The 24,714-nt window shown below is 41.2% G+C and overlaps 1 protein-coding gene across 1 annotated transcript in view; it reads right to left on the bottom strand.

Annotated features, from left to right (window-relative positions):
- LOC120518927 (Fc receptor-like A) overlaps positions 1-23,284 on the bottom strand; it is a 38,503-nt gene extending 15,219 nt beyond the window's left edge. Inside the window, exons 1-5 of the mRNA XM_039741951.1 lie at positions 23,026-23,284; positions 15,690-15,926; positions 11,058-11,333; positions 5,476-5,577; positions 4,683-4,710 (exon numbers count right to left, since the gene is read on the bottom strand). Of these exons, the coding sequence (XP_039597885.1) occupies positions 4,683-4,710; positions 5,476-5,577; positions 11,058-11,333; positions 15,690-15,926; positions 23,026-23,179 (797 nt within the window). The 5' untranslated portion in view covers positions 23,180-23,284. The remainder of the gene's footprint in view (positions 1-4,682; positions 4,711-5,475; positions 5,578-11,057; positions 11,334-15,689; positions 15,927-23,025) is intronic.
- Between the last annotated feature and the right edge of the window lie 1,430 nt (positions 23,285-24,714).

The raw sequence follows: 24,714 nt of genomic DNA on the forward strand, positions 1-24,714 counted from the left end.
CTCTATGCTTGCTGGGATACGCTCCAACTTCCCTGTGACCCTGCTCAGGATAAAGCAGGTTTAGAAAATTCACACTTTGGTGCTGTAACGGCCAAGGAAAACACCTCGTAAAGTAAAAGTTACTGAAACTATCCACAGCTATTCTTGCATTGTCAAAGTCACTTTTATTCTTCCAGTATCCTGACTGCCTTCTCCTCTCCCTTCCACCCCTCATCCTCTGCAATGCTCTTTTTATCGAATGCCCCAAGAGCTTCCTCCTGCCTCCTTGAACCTTCCTGGGCTTGTAAAATATGACAGGACTGTTCATGGGGTTTGTGGAATGCAGAGCTCGGCTGGCAAAATCCCATCACCACCTCCTCGCGGTGCCGGCTGGAAACAACGACCCCATGGGAAGTTGGCCAACGGTGAGGGTCGTCGATGTCAGGCGGAGCGACGCGCCGATCGACGGACCCCTCCTCAGTCGCATCATATGCAACAACGGCTCAACATTTGGACGATGATGCTAGGGCGCCCCTGCAGGCGCGCGCCGCCTCGCCTGAGCGGCGTGAGAAGTGGACGAAGGCTACCTGCCCAAGGACGGGACAGGCTAAAGAAGCAAGTCCGACCACGACTACGATTACGGTGTGGGACCCTCAACATCGGCACCATGACCGAAAGAAGCGGCGAGTTGGCCGACGCACTCAAGACCCGTCGTGTCGACATCGCCTGTATTCAAGAGACGAAATGGAAAGGATCAAAAGCCAGAGACATCGGCGAAGGCTTCAAACTGTATTACAACGGCGCACAAGCACAAAACGGCGTGGGAATCGTGATCTGCCAGAAGCTACAAGACAACGTCGTAGAAGTCAGCCGAGTCTCAGACCGCCTCATGTCACTCAAGATCGACACTGGCTCAGCCGTGTTCGAAGTTGTATCGTGCTACGCGCCCCAAACCAATTGCCCCGATGACGAGAAAGACCGATTCTGGGAAAGCCTCGACGCCCACCTACAATCATTTGCCCCCGAAGAACACGTAGCTGTCGGTGGCGACCTCAACGGCCACGTGGGTCAAGAGCGAACCGGATACGAACGGGTCCATGGGGGCCAAGGACGAGGAGCCCGTAACGACGATGGCACACGAGCGCTGGACTGCGCAGAGGCCCATGATTTCGCCATAGTCAACACTTTCTTCAAAAGAAGCAAATGCATCAGATAACATACTCCAGCGGCGGCGAGACACCCAGATCGACTACTGGCTCTTTCGAGGTGTCACTTCAACTTGGTCCGTGGCGTAAAAGTGATCCCATCAACAAACGCCGCCCCCCAACACCGGCTGCTAGTCATGGACCTACACCTAGACCTTGGCCAGCGCCGAATGGTACGAACAACAACCGCCGAAAAGATCAAATGGTGGAGACTCGGCGAGTGGAAGCAAGAGCTTACAAAAGAGCTCGCCCGCATGGACGTGGACCCTGACCAGCCAGTAGCGGACACCTGGGATGCCATCTCCAGCCAGATCTCCGAAGCTGCGTCCGCAACCCTTGGACGGACGAAACCGGGAAGAAAATTCATCGATAAACAAACATGGTGGTGGAACGAAGAAGTGCAAGAACCTATCAAAGCGAAGAAGAAAGCCCTGAAGAAGTGGCTCCAGTCCAGAGACGATGAAGACTACCAACAATACAGAACATCCAAGTTGATGGCGAAGAGTGCTGTCGCAAAAGCGAAAGCGGCTCACTATAGCAAGCTCTACGAGGAGTTGGACACGCCTGGAGGGGCGAACAAGATCTATCGCCTTGCCAATATGCGCCATCGTTCGACCCAGGATATCGGCCAGGTCAAGCATATCAAGGACGACCAACACCTAGTCTTACGGACCCCCGCCATCCTCCAGCGTTGGAGCGATTACTACTCCAGAGTGAGCAATGAAGAATTCCCACACCCGCCGATCAGCAGTGCCGACCCCGTCTCTGGCCCCGTCCCGCCAATTACCATCGCAGAAGTCACAACTGCTGTCAAGAAGATGAAGAACGGAAGGCGACCGGACCTGATGACATTCCTGCTGAAGTGTGGAAGCTGCTTGGGCAAGCGTGGAGCCGCGACGCTATGCGATCTCTTCAACCAAATCGTCAGAGGAGGCGAAGTTCCCCAAGGCCTGGACCACCAGCATAACAGTGCCCATTTGGAAAGGCAAAGGCGACGTGGCCGAGTGCTCCAACTATCGCCCAATCCGCCTCCTATGCCACACAATGAAGATATTCGAGCGGATCTTGGACGCCCGCCTCCATATCGTCACCATCACGCCAAATCAATGCGGCTTTGTCAAAGGCTGTGGAACAACCGATGCAATCCATGCCGCCCGCCTTCTACTGGAGAAACATCGAGAAAAGAACAAAGGTGTCCATATGGCCTTCCTGGACCTGGAGAAAGCGTTTGATAGAGTGCCTCATGACCTCATCTGGCATGCGTTACGAGCGCACGGTGTACCAGAAGCATACGTCAGCTGGGTCAAGCTCCTGTACCGCAATGTCACCAGCATGGTCAGGTGCCCAGTGGGAACATCACCGCCCTTCGCCATCAATGTGGGTGCACCAGGGATCAGCGCTATCGCCGCTCCTGTTCATTTTGTGTATGGACACAGCAACGGCGGACCTCCAGACCCCCCACCCATGGACGCTGCTGTATGCGGACGACGTCTTCCTCTCGGACGAGACACGCGAAGCCCTACAGCAACAGGCCCAACGGTGGAAGGACCGGTTAGACACCAACGGCATGAAGTTGAATATTAAAAAGACCGAATACATGGAATGTGGCCTGCAAACCGATGGTACCATCAAGATCGGGGAGGAAGACCTGAAAAGACTACCGAATTCAAGTACCTTGGCGCTGTCATCAGCCACGACGGTGACCTGTCACCCGACGTCCGCGCAAGAATCAACGCCGCATGGGCCAAGTGGCGCCAAGTCACTGGCGTGCTCTGCGACCGCCGCATGCCGGACAGCCTGAAGTCAAAAATCTACAAATCAGTGGTCCGCCCAGTTGCCCTATATGGATCAGAGTGCTGGCCAGCCTCTGCGAAGCACGAACAAGCCCTAAGCACCATGGAGATGCGTATGCTTCGCTGGAGCCTGGGCCTAACAAGATGGGACTGTATCATGAACGCGACATCCGGCGAATGGGCATAGCGCCAATTGTAGAAAAGATGCGAGAGGCAAGGCTGCGGTGGTACGGGCATGTCACCCGAAGTGACCAGAACTCGGTGGCGCGAACGGCAATGCGGCTCGACCCCGCAGGACGACGACCACGAGGAAGACCAAAGAAGCGGTGGATGGACCGGATCAGCGAAGACATGAAAATCGCCAATGTCACCCCAGAAGACGCTTTAGACCGAGCCAAATGGAGACGATGTTGCAAGAGAGCGGACCCTGCGATCAAGCGGGACACAACGCCAGGATGAAGAAGTGGAATGCAGAGCTCAGCGTTCCCCTGTTGATCACTCATCCAGTCCAGCTGATCTTCGTGGTAATATGCTGGCTCCTACAATACACTTGGCACCCTTGACCACCTGTGTGTTGATACTGTGATATCACTTGTGATTCACATATGTGTGTTCATCCACAGTGGGGGCAATGATTGTTATGTGTGTGCCGATTTGCACGAATGCAGCTTGCTTTAACATTGCCTCACGTGGAGTGGTACAGAAATGTTTGAACTGTTGTATTATAGCACATGTTGTAAGGATGTTGAAAGTTTGGTGCAAAATAAGAGAAAGGGTTGACTGTGAAATACAAAATTCATCACTATTGCAAAACTGCATTTTAAACGTAACATTAACAACACTTTGATTTTTGGCTGACAGCGCATGGCTTCTCTGAATAGATGGAGCAATCAGATAATGCACACGGTTTGTTACAAATATAACTCCATCTCTGTCAATTCAATATCTTTGTAATTTGTTTATTGTTGAGCAGTGTTTCCAAAATAGTCTGCCTTTCTCGGGATGTGCGTGTTGATCTCTGTATTAACGCTCTTGCCTAGTCAGAACAGCTCATGAGCTCTCCTAAATCCTGGTGAAGCTTAAAATTGATAAAATGCCTTTACTCCTAGTCCTAAGAGTAGGACCGAATTTTCATCACTCTGAGAATGTTGAGCCAGATAGGACTGTTTTCCTACTCTGAGGCATTTGATAAATAATGACACAGATGCTACAATGATGGATGAGTAGTCCCTCAAGTAATGACTAGCATTTAAGCTAAATAAATAAATATCCACATATTTGAATGTAAATAGACAGATTAATAATTACATTGGATGTCTATGCATGTTAAATTAGATTGGTGACTATGAATGAATATTTTCCAGTGATGGACTGGAGCTCATTTCTTCTTCATGGCACCAAGATGGACTTTGGCTAAAATTGGATTAAGTAGGTTTGGGAAATGTGCGGCGAGCCTTCTATACTCTTGTTCTTATACATGAAGTGTCCACCCTAGAGGTAAGTTTGGAGGCTGCTATCTTTCTAGTACTATTAATTTCTTTATCAGTAAATAATGTAACCTAAAGTAATAAACATGGTTCAACAATTGTAAGCAAATACTCTTCTCATCAAGCATCGCTCTCTTGCAAAGACTGACAAAGCATTGTTTTTGACTTTTTATTATGATAATCATGTCATTAAAAAGTACTTCACCACTCTGACTTACCTTGTTTTATCTTGAAAACACAGCAAACCTAAAAAAAGGCAGGAATTAATATGACATGTCAGTACTTTATAGACTCCTGCTCTCCTCATTGTACTACTATCAATACTGATCTTTAAAATAATTAAATATTTATAAGAGCATTATCTTTTAAACAATTTGTCTATTAGAAATAGATTATACTGAAACTGTCAGCTGTTGCTCAAGATGAGCCTATCCTTCCACTATTTAGGTGGCGCAGTGGCAGCGCTGCTGCCTCGCAGTAAGGTGATCATGGGTTTGGGTCATCCTTGTGTGATAGCGCTTTGAGTAGTGAGAAAAGCACTACATAAATGTAAATTATTATTATTATTATTATTATTATAACTTTGCTATCTGCTATCTTGATCAATATTACAGTGTTACTAAGCTCTTGTCTCAACAACAGATGTATGGCAGAAAGTAACTTTCGATAAAATAGCAGATCATCGTATGTTACTTGTCAAGCACCTGGGTGATTTAGCAAACCCCACCTGCAGGTCTTTACACAAGGCCCCCCAACCAAGATCTGTAAGTGACGTGAATGCTCAGACTTGTACTTAATCAAATATGTCTAAAATTGAACTTAGGACAGTCAGGTCAGCATTATGAATCAGTGCTTCTCTTACTTTTATTTTCACAGATTCTAACCAGGTAAGATTTATCACTATTCATTACACAATCAATAACTTTCCTTATTTTTTTAATAGCAAGAATATCTGTACTTTCCCATTTAGGAATTTTACAATATGGACAATATTTTGTGAATTTTGCTTACCTTTTTTCTTGGAAATGTGATAAAATGTAACAATTAAAATGACCAGGAGTATAAAAAATACTGAGCAGAAAACAGCAACCATAATAATCATCATACTGGAACCTGGGAACAGAGGAAGGAAACTTACAAATATTATAGTTTAAAATGCCTTACAGTATTATAATTCAAGCTCACAATTTGCAGAAACAGTGTAAACCTTTTATGATAACACAGAATATCTCAAAGGTTGCTGTGACTTGGGATGAGGGTAGTTGGTAGTCAGAAGATATGTGCCTGCGAGATGCAAGTGATGTCTTAATTGGGGATGGACTAGATGGACTACAAAAATCATAGATTAAAGCTTAAAGCACAAACTTTAAATGCAATTCAAAACACAGAGCAACCTGCACACCAAAACAGTGTTTTATCTATAAATCTTGTCATCTTTGGTTAACCATGCCATGGCAACTGCAAACAAATAGTCACAAAATGGTGATACTAATAATAAATATGGCATAGAAAAACAATACAAAATTATTACATTATTAAATATTATTTCAAACAAAATGACAGTAATAAGTATAGATTCTGCACATTGAAAAGCCCTAATAAGAAAAGGAATGAACGTTTATAGCGCATTGGATAAGGTCAGGAACAATTTGGAAAGAAACCAGACTGCAACAGAAATGTCTCAAGAAAGTCAAACTAGTAATGTTCATTTGTGCCAAAATAGTTACACAGGTAGGACCATCATTATACTGGTGCTGATGGTCCGTATAGAGGAGTCATTTGAGAGGAAACTCTGCAAATACCAGCCACTGATTTGTTAGTGTAATGAGAATGGATGGAAGGCAAAGGCCTGTTAGTGGATGCTGGTGTCAAGGGTTTCCAGAGTTTTGTTGTACATGTGATTTTGCAACAATGAAACACATTGAAAAGTGTGTTTTGGAGTTTTAGAATAATTATTGGGGGGTTGAAAGAAAGCAACATTGCTCTTTAAGGGTTTGGAAACATTGTAAACCACTTTTTAACCGGCAAATTTCTCAGATAAGGGCTTAAAAATAGTGAAAAATTGTCTTTTGGAAATTCTATATGGCTAAGCACAACCCATGATGAGACAAAATGACATACAAGACAAAACCTATTGAGGGACAACAATGACCATCCGACCAGGGAGGATCACGGGTTATTATTTGGAATGGATGCCCGATAGGAACGATGGACGGTCTGGCCAGCTGGGCGGAAAGATAACTCTGTGCCCAGTCGGTATAAAATAATGATGGACCAGAGGAAGCCGGGATGTGAGATTGGTTCCATTCCCCCATGCACTAGATGGCAGTGGTCCTGGTAGAAGAACTCAGTCGGGACACTTGCAAGGGTGCTAGGGAGTCTGGAAGTGAAGCCCTGTGGGGGTCCCTTGACACTGTCAAGGCCTGGAAGTGATTCCCAGAAGAACAAAAGAAAATGTAGCTAATTTTATCTTAAATGTTGTAAGTCGCCTTAGTGAAAGTTGTCAGCCTAATGAAGTAATTTTAAAAAAAGCTGTAATTCAGCAAGACATTAAACTTGTTATCTAAATTAGTTGAGAAGACAACACAATGCCTGTGGTCTTAGATGACATCTCACTTTGGCCAGCAAACATCTTTTTGTGTGCTGATACCAGTGTTCTCTCATTGCTGCCTGATGGGAACTGTAGTCCTTGTGCTCGCGCTGGTTGTGGGGTTTTCCCCTCCTCCCTCACTACAGCCCCTTTTCCTGATACACCATTACACCATATAGCCTATATTTTAAGTTTGGAAGTGTTCATCCTAAATTTAGTCCAAATTGGTTCTCACCTCTTTGCATAATGCAGTCTTTCCTAACTCCCTCCAGCTGGACAGTTTCTCCCAAACCTCAGATCCAGGATATCAGTTTCCCAGCTCTCCCCCACACATCTCTCCTTGTTTACCTACCAACTGCAGAAAATGCTGGACTGCTGGTAATTGTGGCATTCCTGTTTGTCCTGTAGGGTGCCTATAAATGCTCTATAAAGTAATCTCCCTGCCGCTCATGCAGCCAACTTCACTCCTGCACAACTGTAAGTGCTTAAGACTGCAGCAGTCATCCCACCTGATCAGTAAGTGCTTTTCTCAGCTGTCCCCACCCTTTTCACTGTATATCAGCTTATGTGTGTGTGTGTACAAACCACAGCAATAAATCATTTATCAATAGTTATGGTTTTTTTTGCATTGTTATCTGTCTATTGAAATAAAAAAGTCTTGGGAAGAGAGACGAGACGTGACTTTCTCAGAAAGACACTTTCATGTCCCGCGAGACGAGACTTTGTGCCAAGAGATTTAACCACGCCTGGGGCCGGAAATAAAAGACAAAGAGTAGATGACAAAGTAGAATGTCGTAAAGAATTTAAAAACATTGGCGTGATACACATGCAGAGCAGGTTGGGGATTATGGAAGTACAAAAATTTGAATGTCTCAAAAAATGATAGTAAAGATCGCATTAGTGCTAACAAATGGAAATTATTACTCAGTGAAATAACGAAACAGCGAAAAGAGATTGAATATATGGACATAGGTAATATGACAGAAGTATGTAGTTATTGTTTGGATTTAAAGTTTAAGTCTGAGACTTGTAGATCGTCTAATTCATGTTGCCATCAGGGAAAAGTAGTGTTTCTTCCCAATGAGGAGGCGTATCCACGAGAATGAAAAGATTTGTTGTTTGGTGAAAGTGAAATCACACAAAAGAAAATTTCAACCACTGCGAGACAAGACTTTATGCAAAGAGATTTGGAAAAGTCCTACCCACATCTAAAACATTTACAACCATGCACATGGTTCATCCATCCATCCATTATCCAACCCGCTGAATCCGAACACAGGGTCACGGGGGTCTGCTGGAGCCAACCCCAGCCAACACAGGGCACAAGGCAGGAACCAATCCCGGGCAGGGTGCCAACCCACAGCAGGACACACACAAACACACCAAGCACACACTAGGGCCAATTTAGAATTGCCAATCCACCTAACCTGCATGTCTTTGGTCTGTAGGAGGAAACTGGAGTGCCCGGAGGAATCCCACGCAGACAGAGAGAGAGCATGCAAACTCCACGCAGGGAGGAAAGAGCAGTAAATGTCAGTTCGGAATGTAAAAAACTCGGAGAAAAACTTGGAGACAGACTGGCTGCTTTAGAAGATGGGAATAGAAGGTATAATGTCAGAATTGAAGGCCTGCCGGAGAATCGAGAAAGTTTAAACCCGGTGAAATTCGCAACTGAACTTTTTTCTAAAATAATCGGGGCGACTTTAAAGCAGAATCTGAGATAGCAGTGGCTTACAGCGCTGATCAAACACCGTCAGACCCCGACCAAGATCTTTTATAGTTCGTTTTGAACGATTATCATTTAAGTTAGAGGTGATGGAACTCCTCAGGAAAAAAAAGGAAGATATTATATATGAAGATTGCCACATTCGCGTCTTCCCTGACTTCTCTCCAGCAACAGCTATCAAACGCGCCGCCTTCTATAATATTAAACAGCGCTACGGCAAGCCAATGTCAAATACGGCCTCCTGTATCCGCAAAACTGAAAGTGGAATGGCAGGGTCATTTCTATGTTTTCGCTAGCAAGGAGGAGGCAGAAAATGAGTTAAGAAAGCTGATCCCGGGACTATTCTGATACATAATTGTGAGTCATGGCGGTAAATGATAAAGCTAGGATTAATAATCTACTGTCTGATCTATTTGTTTTTAAAATACGGGTTTTTTATCAGCATATATTCTCATATTCTTATATTATTATTACTTACTTATTACTTATCTTTACTTAGTATTACTAGGGCTAAATGTTTATGTTTTATTGTGCTTAATTACGTTTTCCTCCTCTTTTTCTTTTCTAATTATTTCATGTGTACCCTAAATGAGACTGTTCAATATCATACCCTTGGTTTGCTGTTATTGCTATTACTGCATTAAGACTTGTTATGCTTGTTTTGGACACATCTTTAACACCATCACCTGGGTTTATTATCTGGGGATATCATCTTAATGCACTAAAATTGATGAAGATTATATGTATATATATGTATATATATGTATATATATATATATGTGTATATATATATATATATATATATATATTAAATGCAAAATTCTTTTCTTTTTTTTTTTTCTTTTCCTCTTTTAAAGACTATATTGGTAACAGATATCTCTATCTTTTAACCTTAAAGCGCCACTGCATGGGGGCTTGATGTGCTTTGGACGTGCTCTGTCTCTGGGTATGTCAGAGGACTGGGACTGCATGAAGTGGGTTTTAGCCTCACCTGGGGAGGCAAAAAGGGAGGGTGGGGGGAAGAGAGAGAGAGCAGGCTTGATCTATATCTAATCTATCATCTCAATCTTTATAATTATAACTATCAACGTAATAATAAGCTGCATGGCAACAACTCTTGGGGGAATAGGAAATTAAGACCTAAACTATTTCACTTCCAGTTAAGACTATAATATGACACCAAAAACTCAGAATCAGTGTCTCCATGATGGGACAGTTAACTTCGTAAGCTGGAATGTTAAAGGCCTGAATCACAAATTAAAGAGAAAGAAAGTACTTTCTCACCTAACAGGTCTAAATGCTAAAATAGTATTTTTACAGGAAACCCACTTACTAAGTAAGGATCAGTTCCGGCTGCAAAAAGACTGGACTGGCCAAATGGAAGCGAACCCAGGTCTCCTAACTGCGAGGCAGCAGTGCTACCACCCGCCGCCAGCACATGGTTCAATTATTTCTGATTTGTGTGAATACTATTGTCAGACAGAGTTTGTGTAGAGAGAAAAAAAAGATATTAATTCCCGGGCAGTTATACGTTGCGTCATCACGATGTAATTCCAAACACGGAATCAAAATTCAATGCGATATTGACGAAAAGATCAAAGCGAAAAGAGATAGGATATATGGACATACAGTAGGTGATATGACAGAAGTATGTAGACATTGTTTGGCTTTAAACTTTAAGTCGGAGATTTGTAGATCGTCTAATTCGTGTTTTCGTGTTGTCATCAGGGAAAAGTAGTGTTTCTTCCCAATGAAGAGGCCTATCCATGAGAATTAAAAGTTTTGTTGTTTGGTGAAAGTGAAATCCACATACGCGAGCGGCAGAGACGCAAAGTTGCTGCCGCGCAGCACAGGCAGGGGGGTTGGCAAGCAAAGGGAGCAGGGGGCAAAGCCCCCTAGTGCTTAATTATTTTTTAGAAATTAGTTCTTTTCAGTATTCTACTTATAATTTACTGTTCGAGTGTTGTGTGTCAAAGAAATCACCAGCTTTGTTGTTTTTTGCAAGTGTTTCTGGAAATACAGTGGGTGCCTGTGATGAAACATTTCATCACAGCGGAAAATTTATTTAACCTTCAAAATATGAGTGAGCTGAAATTGGTTCCAAGGTAAATCTTAAGAAGTTATGAACAGACTTTCTAGTGTTTCAATCGCTCAAATCATAATGTGAGTCAAGACTGACATTAGCTCAAAAGTTGGAAAGGAAAATATTTGTTAGAATAGAATATTATGCTTGTCAATTTTAGAGGTGTCTACATGTAAGTATAAAATTCCTCTTACCTTCTACGACGATGATAATTGATTCACTCTCCTTCGTCACTCCTGTGACTGACCGTACAATACACCGATAGGCTCCAGTGTGGCTCCGGTTAGCAGTCATTATGCTGTGGACAGCTGAGTCACTGTTTGTTACAGTCACGTTGTCTTTCATGAATGTATACATCAGCTTCACTCTCTCCTTTTTATTCACTAAAGCCTCACAAGTCAAGTTTAAAATCTGACCCACTTGCACTTTGAGTGCAGGGGATGCTTTTAAAGACAATCTGGAGAAGAGGCCTGAAAAATAAAGAATATGCAGCGGTAAGAGACTGATGATTAAATAAGTTGATTTGAAATAAGTCCCTAAAATGTGATATGTATGATCTTTTTATGTACTTTGACACAACACTAAGTGATTTGGTGCTTGCAATGTGGTGTTTCATGGTGGTGCAGTCGGCAGGCAAGGATTCACAAAGATATCAATGACGTCATCAGGCTTTTATGGATTCACAGTAAATTTTAAACTTTAAGGGTGATTGTTTCTTGCAGGGTATTGTTGTAACTTTTGATAAAGAATCAGTGCTGGCAGAACAATAATTTGATTAATAACATGCATTGTCTGCAAGCCAGTTTGTCTTGTCAGAACTTTAGATGCATTGTATAAGTTTCCTTGTAGTAAAATTGAATGGACACTTTGGTCCCTTCAGATTTGTAATGATAGTACAACACTTGTAGCCACAGGAGTGTAAGGCGAGTTCTAGCATGGGTAAAACGCATCCTGAAAGAAGTCTGTCATTCCAAAAGTTTGTTATAAAATATTTAGTGAAAATTCAAATCAAACAATCCACACAAGAATAAAGAAAAAAGTTGTTACACATGTAGAATAAAAGGCAAAAAAAAGAAAAAATGTATCTTCTCTAAACTTAGCTTTTCTTGTTTCTATACTTAAAAGTTTCTCAACTTCTACTTCTGTACGCTTCAAATGTACAGCACAGCACAGCACATACAATTAAGTGCTTTGTCTTTCATGTTACTTGGCACCCAAAACACGCACACAAGGAACAGTTTAAAACCATGTTGTCCTCTACGCCTTACACATGGCAAGGCTGATCACTAACTGACAATAATGTTCAGTCAGAGAAGCTAGAAATAGCTAGAATATACCAATTCAATTCAACTTACAGGGGTTATACTGCGGTGGGCTGGCGCCCTGCCGGGGGTTTGTTTCCTGCCTTGCGTCCTGTGTTGGCTGGGATTGGCTCCAGCAGACCCCTGTGACCCTGTAGTTAGGATATAGCGGGTTAGGGTAATGGATGGCTGGATGGATGGGGTTATAGGAACCTCCCATAGATTATGCACTAACATTTAGTAAAACAATTATGTATCTTATGTAACTAGGAAATGGCTCTTACAACACTGTGTCAAAGACTTAGGGGACACACCCAAAATTATACACAATATGTGAAAAACTAAACTCAAGGCCAAGGAGAAGCGAAGGTTCATACTGAACATACAAAAAGGTTTCTGTAATGATTTCAGAAAGGTGATGCAGACAGTACACATTAATCTCAAAGCGGAATCATGGCTAGCTGCACAAATAAATAAAAAGGAGTCAGACACCAGTAGGCTGACAGGCTCCTTGCTGAGTGGTCCAAGATCCACTGTCATGGGCATTAGAGACTGACTGGCTCTATGAGATGTGGTTGCTGCCAGTTCGGTGTCAAACACTGCACTGTGCAGTCAAGATCAGACGGTTAAGTTGTTGTCAGTTGTTTTCGCTCTGCACCTGTGACTGTGAATTTAAAGATGAAATTAAAGTTGAAATAGACACCCCGGAAAAGGGGAGCCTAAAACAAGCCTGAAACTGCTACACTCGTGAATAAACAGACCAAAATAAAATAGCCGCTTGAATTCCACCCGGATGACTGAATGGAACTGGATAGCAGTTACTAACAAAAAAAAAAACACATTCACAGCTCACACAGCCAAACAAACACCTACAGAAAACAACATACATGACAAACTGCAGTCAACCCTACAGCGAGACAGGGGGATAAAAGGGAATAACATCTGCCTGTTATGAATTTTGTTTGACACTTGTAGAATTAAAAGAAGAGAGGAGTGGAGACTCTGTTCTTCATTCCTTACATGCCGAGTGTCTTCACCATTGGATTTTTTTTTCATTACCAACAGCATTATCACTGTGGCCACTCATTTAATTTCCTCTGTCAAGCTTCATTATTCTTGTATTGTCCCCACTTTCTTTAACTCTTTCAGGGCTGATGTCAACTTTTGTCGAAATTCAGGGGAAGAGGACGGTAATCATCTGTAAACTGCAACAAAACTCGCCCTTACCTTTTAGTTGAACTCTCTGACACTATGACACTGACATCTGGTGAGAGACTAAAGCCAAAGTGCAAATTAAAATACTCCATGGATGTTTTACATATTATCACTGAACCGGACTCTGACTTGTTGGACTTGGAATTTGATGCAAGTGATCAGGAGATGGTGGTCAAAAACAAAAGTGAGGGACCACCATCGGCTGATTGGTCCCCAGTAGATCGGGGTTCCTGAACATATTCGTGCAGCTGATATGCCTACAGCAGCGTTCGCCTGGGAGGACCACCACTTATGATGACATGAGGTACAAATCATATAGCGTCACACTGCAACTGCTGCCACCGCCTACCTGCTGTGCGAAGACAACCAGGCAGCCGGCCCACCATGCTTTCCTGCTGGCTATCGAGTTGCCCCCGCACTCCAGCCACAGCACGTAGCATCAGACGTTTTATGTTGATTTATGGGTGAAACCATTGGTTTGTGTGCTTTTCAGAAAACTGAAAAAATATTCAGCCCTCAAAGAGTTAATGTATTTATTGGAAAATGTGTTAAAAGATATTTAAAACAGTCCTATTCTTAATGTCCAAGCTTTGTATAAAACTTTAATAATCAGCTTAGTTATAATAATAATAATTGCTTAGCAATTTAGACAGTGCAAGACACCAAGATATATTTAGGACTCCTTGCTGTGATTTCTGAATTGGATTTGGCATTGCATTTTTGGTTATCCAGTCATATTTTCTAATTATCTCCTCCACCTTACCTGTTCCCAATGTGGGAACTGCACATATGGGGCAGCAGATTTTAATCGGCATTAGAATAGAGAGGTAAATCAGACAATGAAAGGCAAGCCAAGGCCATAAGCAGGCAATCGAGACCAAAAATCTTTTTTTTCAGGACACATTAGGTAATACTCAAAACACAGAAAAAGTCACATGTAGGCTAACCAGAGCCAAACTGCAAGGCAGGCAACAACAAAAAACAAGATAGTAACATAGGAATGCAAAATTATAAATTGAGAAGAAAGCGCTAAGATTTTTAGGGCTTATCCACAGTCTTGGATAACCAGGAAATGACCTTTACAACTCTGACTTGCTGGTGTCACATGCAACTCACTTCCGACTAACCTTACATAACAGTATCATGGAAACTGTCAACAACAAACTCTCCAAATGACAAGACAAACAACATAACGTCACATTAGAATTTTCTGTATTTTCAACATCATTAAAAAACTACTTGAAGTGAAAATTAAAATAAAACCAGATGATTGTCACATTTCAGCCAGGGTTCCTTTTTGCCTGGGGTTCAAATCCTTGTTTTATGTCTTCTTTGTTCATTTTTGATTCATTTGTTTGTATTACTTTTATTTGTGTTAAATTTGTGTTATTCTATGTACTTCTCTTTGCCTATATCATGTTCTGTTTGTTTTGGGGGTGGTCCCCCAGGGCGCTGGACCACCCGTTTATCACCACAAGGGTAAGGCCTTAGACTTTTAAAGGCAGGGGAAACGTACGGTTCCTTGTTGTTCATTCACATGGGCTTGGGAGTGGGGAGATTTACTTTTGCTTTTTGTATTACAGGATTTGTGACCTCTTTCCTTTGATTATTGACTTTGCTATTGGATTACGGTATTGGGACATGTTTGCCTTGTAAAGCCTTTGCCTTTTCAGGAAATTCCTTTTTGCAATTTCTGCTACACATAGCTTCTTGTTACAGTACAATTTTTGCATTAATAAATGTTTTATTTATAAGGATTCTATGTGGCCCTCTGTGTTACTAGATGGGGTTTTTTGATAGTGTTTCCCCTTCTAGTGGGCATTTCTGGAACTGTCCATAACTTACGTACTTTGGGACTATTGAGGATATAACCATGATTTCTTGGTCTGCAAATCCCTAAACATAAATTAAAAAGAAGCAAGGAGCAGTCGAAAAAAAATACTATTGCATGCCAAACCATGGCACCTTAATTCTGCATGTTCCTAAAAGGATTTTTCAAATCCTGGTCTTTATTTTTTGCCTACAAGTACTTGATTCCTTAACTCAGTTCACTACTTTGCTACCTGATAAGGTTGCCAGCTGGATGGGAGCCAAAGAAACAAAACAAAAGACAAACCGTTAACTCTTTCTGAAACCCCTACTCAATCCGAGGTTCTAGTCCCCTATCTAATTTAGTAGTGGAAGACAGTAATTAAGTTGGGTGTGGATACAGCATCTGGGGAAGGCCATATTTTGAAATGAATATAGATAAATTATAGGAACAGTGTATAGAAAAATATGCATTTATGCCTGAAATTAAACAAAACTCACGTCTCACTGATACCATCAACTCTGGAGAATTATATCCATTTATTTGGCATTTGTATGTCCCTTCATTCCTTTTGGATACATTGTTGATGGTTGGCTCTTCATTTGTTAAGGATGAGAACAGTGCATTGTCCTTGTAAAAAGTAGCTTTATATCCACTCCACCAATAACGACATTTCAAGATTAGAGCATCTCCCTCAATAACAGGCTGAGGTGGAGCTTGCAAGACAGTATGTCCACCTGAAAAAAGAGAGAAAAAATCATGTCAGAACAACCAAATGCATTTGCTTTTTCTTCAGAAGTTAGTTTATTTTTAATTTCACTTGACTGAAAGAAGAAATGTTAACAATGTCCCTGGTAGAGTAAACTTGGTTAAAGTGTCCATTTCTCAATCAGAAAAGACAACATGAAGCAGTCAATTTGTTACTATAGATGTAAACCAACTGAAAAAGCTCCTGACACTCTTCTCAAACCTAATCTACCAGTTTATTTACTTATTTCCTATAAGTCAATTGTTCTTACATATTGACAGTTTTTTCTTGACATTTCAATAAATTCTCTGCTCTTGTACTGGATGGCATTGTATGAAATTTTGCAACGATTGTAAGGCTGCGATTTGGATCTCTGCTAATATGAAGATAAGAGCCATTAAAAGACACATTTGGCATTTTTCAAGTCAATATTATTTGTTCACAATCATACTACATATTAATTAGCCACATGCTCTCATGCCCTAAAGTAAGGTTTTGTTAATGAATTAAAAAAAACATATCTTTTCTCATGGTTTAAAATTGGTTTACAGAGGCATGGGTCCAAATGTGAAAAGTCTTAAAACTTCCAGAATGCATCCATCTTTCAGGCCAAGAGTGTTATCAAGCATTTATGTATATCTTAAAACTGTACACATATTGCAAAACATGTTTCTTAAATATTGGAACCACCATTCCAGTCTGCCATTGCTACTTTGCCACATTGCCACTTTACCCACTTTACTCACCTTCCATGTGACAATAAATAGACATGTTAACCAAGCTATCCTAACAATGTCCAGCACTTTCAACATCTATTGGTCAGATCTCATCCAACCCAGCAGTCTTACCACCTTAGTGACTTCGATAAAAGTGATAGGAATCTCTCCACTGGATGTGCCAGATTCTGTCTCCTGATTGGAGGGCATCACCACCAGGCTGAGGAGTTCCTCAAAATGTTCCTCCACTCATACATTTTCCCAGAAAAAGACAGCACATCTCTATCCTTGCTTAATCTAGTCTGGGCAAAGTGAAACCTTCCTGTTCTGAGGTGTTAAACAATTTCCCAGAACAGCCTCAAGGCCATCTGATAGTCCTTCTCCATTGTCTCTCCAAACTTTCCCCTTGCTCAAACTATTGTAGCATGGCTGTCTGCAGGATGTAAGTATTTGCTGTCTTGCAAAGGAGTTGCCATTTTGAAGTTTATGGCTGGTTGAGATACAAACAAACAAACCATACAAACAATACCACGTGTGATAACAGAACTGCTGCTTCCTTGGAGGGGCCTGGATAATCCAGTTACTGATTGTGTCAGGATTGTTTGTGTAAGTATTAGCTGTCTTGCAAAGGAGTCGCCGTTTTGAAGTCTTGCCTTGGAGGATTTCTGTATTTACCTGACTTGGCAATTAACATTTTTGACAATATTGGTTTCTAAACAGCAGATCTGTACTCATTAATGGTTGGTAACAATACATTTTGTTAACTCGTGTTTTCATTATTTGTTAAACCCAGGAAATTTAGATGTGCCATTGTTTAATCTGATTGTCCAGAACTGATAATGGCAGGGACTGAAGGAGATTTAAGCTCTGGCCAGGAGAAGGCAAGAGAAGAGGACGGTCCACTGAGAATGCTGCCAAGACACCCGGACAGAGCAAAGGGCCTCGCAGGCTGACAGGGGTATGTGGCTGGCACGACGTGAGCCACAAGGACGGCAATACTTCCAGGGAGGAAGAGACAGCTCCACAAGGAGACGCCGGTTGTGGGCCCCGCGAGAGAGGGAAGCTGCATGGAAGGACCGAGCCAAGCTGGCTGACAAGAAATAAGGCGTGCCTAGGTCACAGCAATACAAGAAGCCCAGAGTGGAAAAAAAGGAACAACGAATAGATGCCGACAGGGATTCCACGATTCTCTTGGAAACGAGTGTCCGGTGAACAGAGTGCATCCGTGGACAGTTGAACAATTAAGTGTTGGGGTAACACTGAGAACAAACAGGACTTTGCACCACTACAGGTTGTATCATCCAATTCATGTTTTAATGGACTTTTAGAGTGTGGACTGTGGGTTTTCCTTTCTAAGATAAGAAATTTTCTTCATGATACTGTTAGATTTGGTTTATGTTCATTTATCTTTTTCATGTACTTATTATTGTCTAGTGTAATAGAAGTTACTGTTACTTCCTGAAATTGCTGTTGTGTCTTTCATTGTGTGTTTACTCACCGCCCAATTTAAAGAAACCTGTGTGCTATCATTGGTAAATTTCAGGAGTTCCCAGTCTCTTAATAAAACTGGGTGGCGTAGTCGGATATTTGGATGATGTCTAGTTGGATTACCTGAAAGTGTGATCAGACACCTGTTACAGTAGCAGTCTGCTTAGCCTGTTGGTACCTCTCCATTGAATCAGGAGATCCTCCAGAGAGCTTTTCCCATAAAGCAACCTTCTTTGGTCTCACCTCATCTCTGGTATCCACCAAAGTTTTTATAGTTTTTGCCATGAGATACCCTAACTGCCTAAAGACCGAAGCTTTTAGCAGTCATTTCCACAACTGAGGTCTCGAACAGGGTCCATTTGAACTCATTGTCCCCGATGTGCAAATGGTAGAAGTTCTTTCAGAGGTAAAAGCTGAGATGCCTCAGCAAAATTTCCCAGAACACTCTAACTGCTTATCTAGGCTTCCCTGGTCTGTCCATCCAACTTCGTGGTGATCAGTTGACAACCCATCTCTGTCTTCACCTGTCCAAAATATCATGCCTTAGGTCAGGTGACACAACAGCACGGTCTAGCATTAGCTTTCAGCATAAGGTGCTTTGGAATCAGGAACACTTATGTCTTTGAGCTCCTGGTAAGGTCTCTTGGTGAAGAATTTCGAACTGAAAAGTTAGAAAAAGAAAGGTTCACAATGATCCTCATGAGGGTACAAATTAGAAGACAGTGTACAATGCCCAGAATGGGGTTACCAGGACCCACCGATGTAATCAGGCCTGGGATTAGTGTTCACCAGCAAGTGTCTGGTGGTCGGACAACCCACATAATCCGATTGGGCTCAAGTTGAAGGAGAGTCATCTTGTGAGCTCATCATCTGCAAGATGAAGGGTGAGGGTCGAGTGCAATTCCATTTAGTGGCAGAAAGTAGGCGGAAAAGACCAAGATGGGCTACACCCTGACAATAGAGACTGACTTTGGGAACTTGGAACAATACCTCTCTGATGTGGAGGGAACCTGAGCAATTGTGGGAGGTGGAAAGTAAAATACTCACATAGTATGAGTTTTGGAACTAAACATCTTGATTGATGTTGGATTCTCTGCTACAGAGATACTTTAGACAGGTGTGGGGATACTTACAAGCACCCAGATGAGAGATGTGCAATTGGAGTTTACTCCAGTGGACCAGTGGGTTGCCTCAATGTGGCTGTAAGTAGCAAAGAGGAAAACTCTGCCTGTTGGTTGTGGAAAAGCACCAAACAACTTGGAAGTCTTACTGGGTGACTTCAATGCTCATGTTGAGAATGATTGAGAAACTTTGAGGAGCAGGATTACGAAAAATAGCCTGCAGGATCTGAACCAGAACAAGTCTGGTCAGGTTGGGGAGCATGCACTATTATGGTGTGTTGCTGCATGCATCCCACGAAGAAACAGCTCAGGATCCTGGCTGGCCCCCCCACCCCAAAAACCCATACAGACCACCTTCCGAAAATTATCAATTATTGACCACAGCCAGGTGTTACGTGGGTGTCCCCTTGGCCTGGTTTAGCTGCTGGGGTCCTCAACAATGAGGATCCTGAAAGCCAGATCAGCCCTCGGGGAATCATGCCACATGGCCATAGTGCCGTAACTGACACTCCCTCACAATGCAAGAAATGTGCCTCATTCGGGACACCATGAGCAATTGCTCATTTGACAAAAAGTCAAAGTCCAGTCTTCATCTCAGGTCACTGGATAGCATCCATGTCTCGCAACCATGTAGCAAAACAGGAAGCACCAGGACTCTTTTTTTTTTTTTTTTTATTAATTTTATTGCACTTCATACAAAGCAATCAAGTTTTTACAAAAAGAAAAATAGAGTTAAGAACAGATCGATCCCCACCCTTGAGAGACAGAGCAAGCCAAACGGCATAAAAATTTTACAGCTTTTAAACATACCTAAATTAATAAATTCTCTATGCTTCATGAACTTATTTTAAAATATTACTGATTAGATCCTGCCATGTTTTGAAAAACGTCTGTACGGATCCTCTAACTGAGTATTTGATTTTTCCAATTTCAAATAATATAACACATCAGTTTCCCACTGACTGAAAGAGGAGAGTTTGGATTCTTCCAGTTTATCAGAATAAGTCTGCGTGCCAAAAGTGTAGTGAATGCAATCACAATTTGTTTGTCCTTCTCCACTTTAAGCCCCTCTGGAAGAACCCCAAACACAGCTGTTAATGGGTTAGGAGGGATTGTGAGTCCAAGGCTGTCTGAGAGGTAATTAAAAATTTTTGTCCAGAATAATGCTAATTTGGTGCAGGCCCAGAACATGTGACCCAGTGAGGCTGGAGCTAATTTGCAGCATTCACAGGTTGGATCATGCCCTGGATACATTTTGGAGAGTTTTAGTCGAGACAGATGTGCTCGATAAATAATTTTAAGTTGTATAATTGTACGCTTTGCGCATATGGAGCTCGAGTGAATTCTCTGCATTGCTACTTTCCACTCCTTTTCTGATATATTAATTGAGAGATCTTTTTCCCAGTGTCCTCTTGGATCTTTGAAAGGGAGGTATTGTAAAATGATTTTATATATTGCAGAGATGGAGTCTAAGTCCTTGAGATTGAGCAATATTTTTTCCAGCATGGATGAGGGTGCAAGATGAGGAAAATCTAGAAGGTTCTGTTTAACAAAGTTCCTGATTTGAAGATAGTGAAAGAAATGTGTAGCTGGAATGTTAAATTTGGAATGTAATTGTTCATAGGAAGCAAAGACGTTGTCTATATAAAGATCTCTAAGCAAGTTAATTCCAAATTTTTTCCAGATATTAAAACTGCATATGTTTGTGAAGGTTGAAAGAGGTGGTTCTCTTGCAGAGGTGCCACAGATAGAAGCTTCTCCGTCTTAAAATGCTTTCTACATTGGTTCCAGATTCTAAGTGAGTGGAGCACAATTGGGTTATTAGTGTATTGCCGATAAGCGTGTGTTTATTGGAGCAGAGCAAGGAATACAAAGAAGTACTGCAGGATTTTACTTCTATTGCGGTCCATGCCTGTGTATGTTCTTCTATTTGTGTCCAGGTTCTTATCGCCTGTATATTTGCTGCCCAGTAATAAAACTGGAAGTTAGGTAGAGCCATGCCGCCTTCTGCCTTTTGTCTTTGTAGGGTCGCTCTTTTGATGCGTGGATGTTTTGAATTCCAAATAAATGAGGTTATTGTTGAATCTAATTGCCTAAAGAATGATTTATTAATGTATATTGGGATGTTTTGAAATAAAAAAAGGAGTTTAGAGCACCAGGACTCTAAAGACTTGGGCCTTCATCCTTTTACAGAGATATCAGGATTGCCACACACCCTCTTCCTGTGACCTTATCATCCCCCCATGCTCTCCCTATCTGTCTACTGACTTCATAGGAAGAGTCACCAACAACATGGATGTCTCTGCTCAGTTAAGTAAACCTCTCGACGAGGTTGACACTCTCTCCGCAGGCAGACACACTGCTGTTGAACCAGAATGGTGAGTTGTTATTGGATTTCTATGTTAGTCATCCATAACAAACACAAAGTTTAAACATAAGCAGACTCACAGACAATTTGACTTAAATGTGACCAGTGTTTGAATGCTTAAATCAGAGTTGTCCAGGTAATTTTACTTCAGTCTGTCAGTTCAGGTTATGATAGTACTGAATTAGAGTGCCAATTAGAAAGAAAGAAAGCAAGGTGGCTGACTTATCAAGGGGTGACTGTCACTAACCAGTACAGTAAAATTGGTATGCATTTTCTGAATAAAATGGTTTGCCCCAAGCAGGTGTGTTTCTGAGAGACTCTTGCAAACAGTAGTTAATATATGTAATCAAACATCCCTCTCGACGTTCTAAAATTGTCAAAATCGCTGTTCTGCATTAAAACCGTACGCATCTCACTCCCTACATCTATAGCTCCTTTCTCGCTAGGTGTCTGTGTACAGCCAAGTCAGTTCAGCCTGTACTTGACCACAACTGTATAGCTTAACATTTTCTATGTATTCATTATTCTGAAGAATTATTTAAAATATCTATGATTGACCAGGATTAGATCTACAACATTTAGTATAAAGATTTTTTGCAATTTTGTTTTATTGTTCTCCATGACCACCTGGCATGTTTTGTGTTTGTATTTAGCAGTTATGTTTCTGATAATTGGCCACCATTTTGTGCTCCAAGAGAGAGAACCTAATATGAAGGGTTTTTATATTTGCTCAAAAAGATGAACTGCAACTATTGTAGAATATGAACATTTTACACTCTTAAAAATAAAAGCGTCGAAGTGGTTCTTTAATGCGATGCCATAGAGGAACCATTTTTGTCTCCCAAAGAGCCATCCATATGAAAGTTTCAGAAAGAACCTTTTTATATTTATATCTGAAGTTCCATAAATAACCAAAAACAGATGAGAACAAATTTGTGAAATACCAAAGGGTTACTGATTTTAAACGAACTCTCGCTACATAAAGTCATACAGGCTAAGGTCAGGTTTTTGACTCCTGCTATGTAGCATACTACATATTAAATGCTTCTGTTTTGTCAACATATTAGGAACCTTTTCCAAGTAAAAAGAACTAACTTCGTACTTCATAGGCAAAGAAACCCTTCCCAGAATTAACTGTTATTTTGTCAAGCAGTGGTTCAAGGAGGAACCACACAGCCAAGTAAAATACCATTAAGGAATCAGAACTTTTCAAGAGTGTAACACAACTGATGGCCAATAGATTTTATCAAAGAAAACTAAGTCAATTAAAACATGGCATTTAGGGATGTCAATCTAATACAATATACAGTATGTCATTTTCAGAGTATCATCAGATATTACTTTTCACATTAATTCATGCATTTTAGGCAAACATTTCTAGAATAACCGACTTACCGCTCACAAATAAGGTGATGGAGTTACTGCGCTTCTGTCCAGACTCACACCAGTACACTCCACTGTCAGTTTGTGCTGCATTTTTGATTGTGCATTGTTCAGTCTCTCTCAAGCATGACGATAGAGACTCTGCTTTTTGCCCTCTTAAGCGCATGTATTTCCAAGCAGAATGACCTTCTTCAGAGGCACATCTCAAAGTAAAACTGTATCCAACAAATATCTGTGTGTGTGGTGGTTCCAGGTTTAGTTTGACTTCCGGCAGTTCTGTAGAAAAGTGAGATTTGTAAAGTGAGTGTGGTATAAATTATTCCACAAGGACACCATTATAATTCATGTAAAGAAGACAATTTCAAGTTTTTCAGCTTCAGTTTGAAGTTAAAGTGGTGGGTGCTGTTGTAGAAGGAAAATTTTTTGTATTTGCATAAAAAATAGCCAATTAACATAAAGAGCCAGACAAAGTAAGTAAAACATTAGATTAAGTATAAATCAGAATGTTAAGCAAATAAGATAGATCAAGCAAATAGTTAACTAAAAAATCAGTTATACAGTAATCCCTTGCGCTTTGACTTTTGCGGCTTCACTCTATCGCGGATTTTAAATGTAAGCATGAAAGAAAACCTTAGTAATTTCAGGCATTAGCAAAAATATTAGAAGAATATATTAGAAATTAACTTTAGTGTAGAAATTAAGACAAATCAAGCATGCCAAGCAATGATTAAATGAAAGCATATACTATATTTCTTTTTAATTAAAGCTTAGCTTTAGGCCACCATTATAGCATAGCATGAAAGGCTAGAGAAGGAAGTGACACCATGAAAGACCATATATGGAATAAAGAACATCTGCCCAGTTGAAGAACCAATCAAGAATAAGCAAAACAGAAACTGGAGTGAACAATAGACAGTAAAGCCAGGTGCAGAATGAGCTAATTAAACGAGGTCGAAATGATAAGAAATTGTTATAAAAACTTCGATTACTGCAATGCGCGGGGCTCAGCTCAATTTGGCCATATTGGGTTGAGTCCTTGTTGTTGTTTGTGTTGTTTTATTGCAATAAAGCTTTAAGGCTCTGTCTGTCTATCCCGAGTCCTAATAACCTTTATTTTTAGGTAAAAAGCCTTCTGATGATGAATTTTTCACCACGACACTGTACAGAAATATAGTGGCTGGGTCAGCCAAAGAGACGTTCACCAGGATGCCCTCCAACTGACAGTGCATAAGGAAATGCCTACATGCACAAGCACAAAAGTTCTTCTATTAGCTCACTCTATTAAAGATCTGTTTTCTAAAGCCTCTGTAATCCAGATGTCACATGTTCACAGCTGACCACTGCCTGTTACCACCGTGTAAAATGTGTAATTTGAGAAGGACTGGGGTCTAATTCCATGACGAAACACAAGCTTTTATTTTATTTCAATTATAACAGGCAAACCGTTGAGTGGGCAAACTAATTACACTTCATTATGTGTCTGTTTATACTCAAATTTTCTCTTTGTGACTCTAAACTTAAATGGGTTGGTGAATGTTATTTTATATTATATTCAGATTTGTAATACTATTTTTTCAATATACTTACTAAATTATACTGTTACTGCAGGTGAAACATATATGTTGCTATTTGAACTTTTTTAAAAGAAGTCACATTCTGACATGTTACTCATTTTGGGAAAAAGTTGCATTTCCGTGGTAA

Source organism: Polypterus senegalus, chromosome 18 (genome assembly GCF_016835505.1).
Source record: "Polypterus senegalus isolate Bchr_013 chromosome 18, ASM1683550v1, whole genome shotgun sequence".
Classification (NCBI taxonomy): Eukaryota; Metazoa; Chordata; class Cladistia; order Polypteriformes; family Polypteridae; genus Polypterus; species Polypterus senegalus.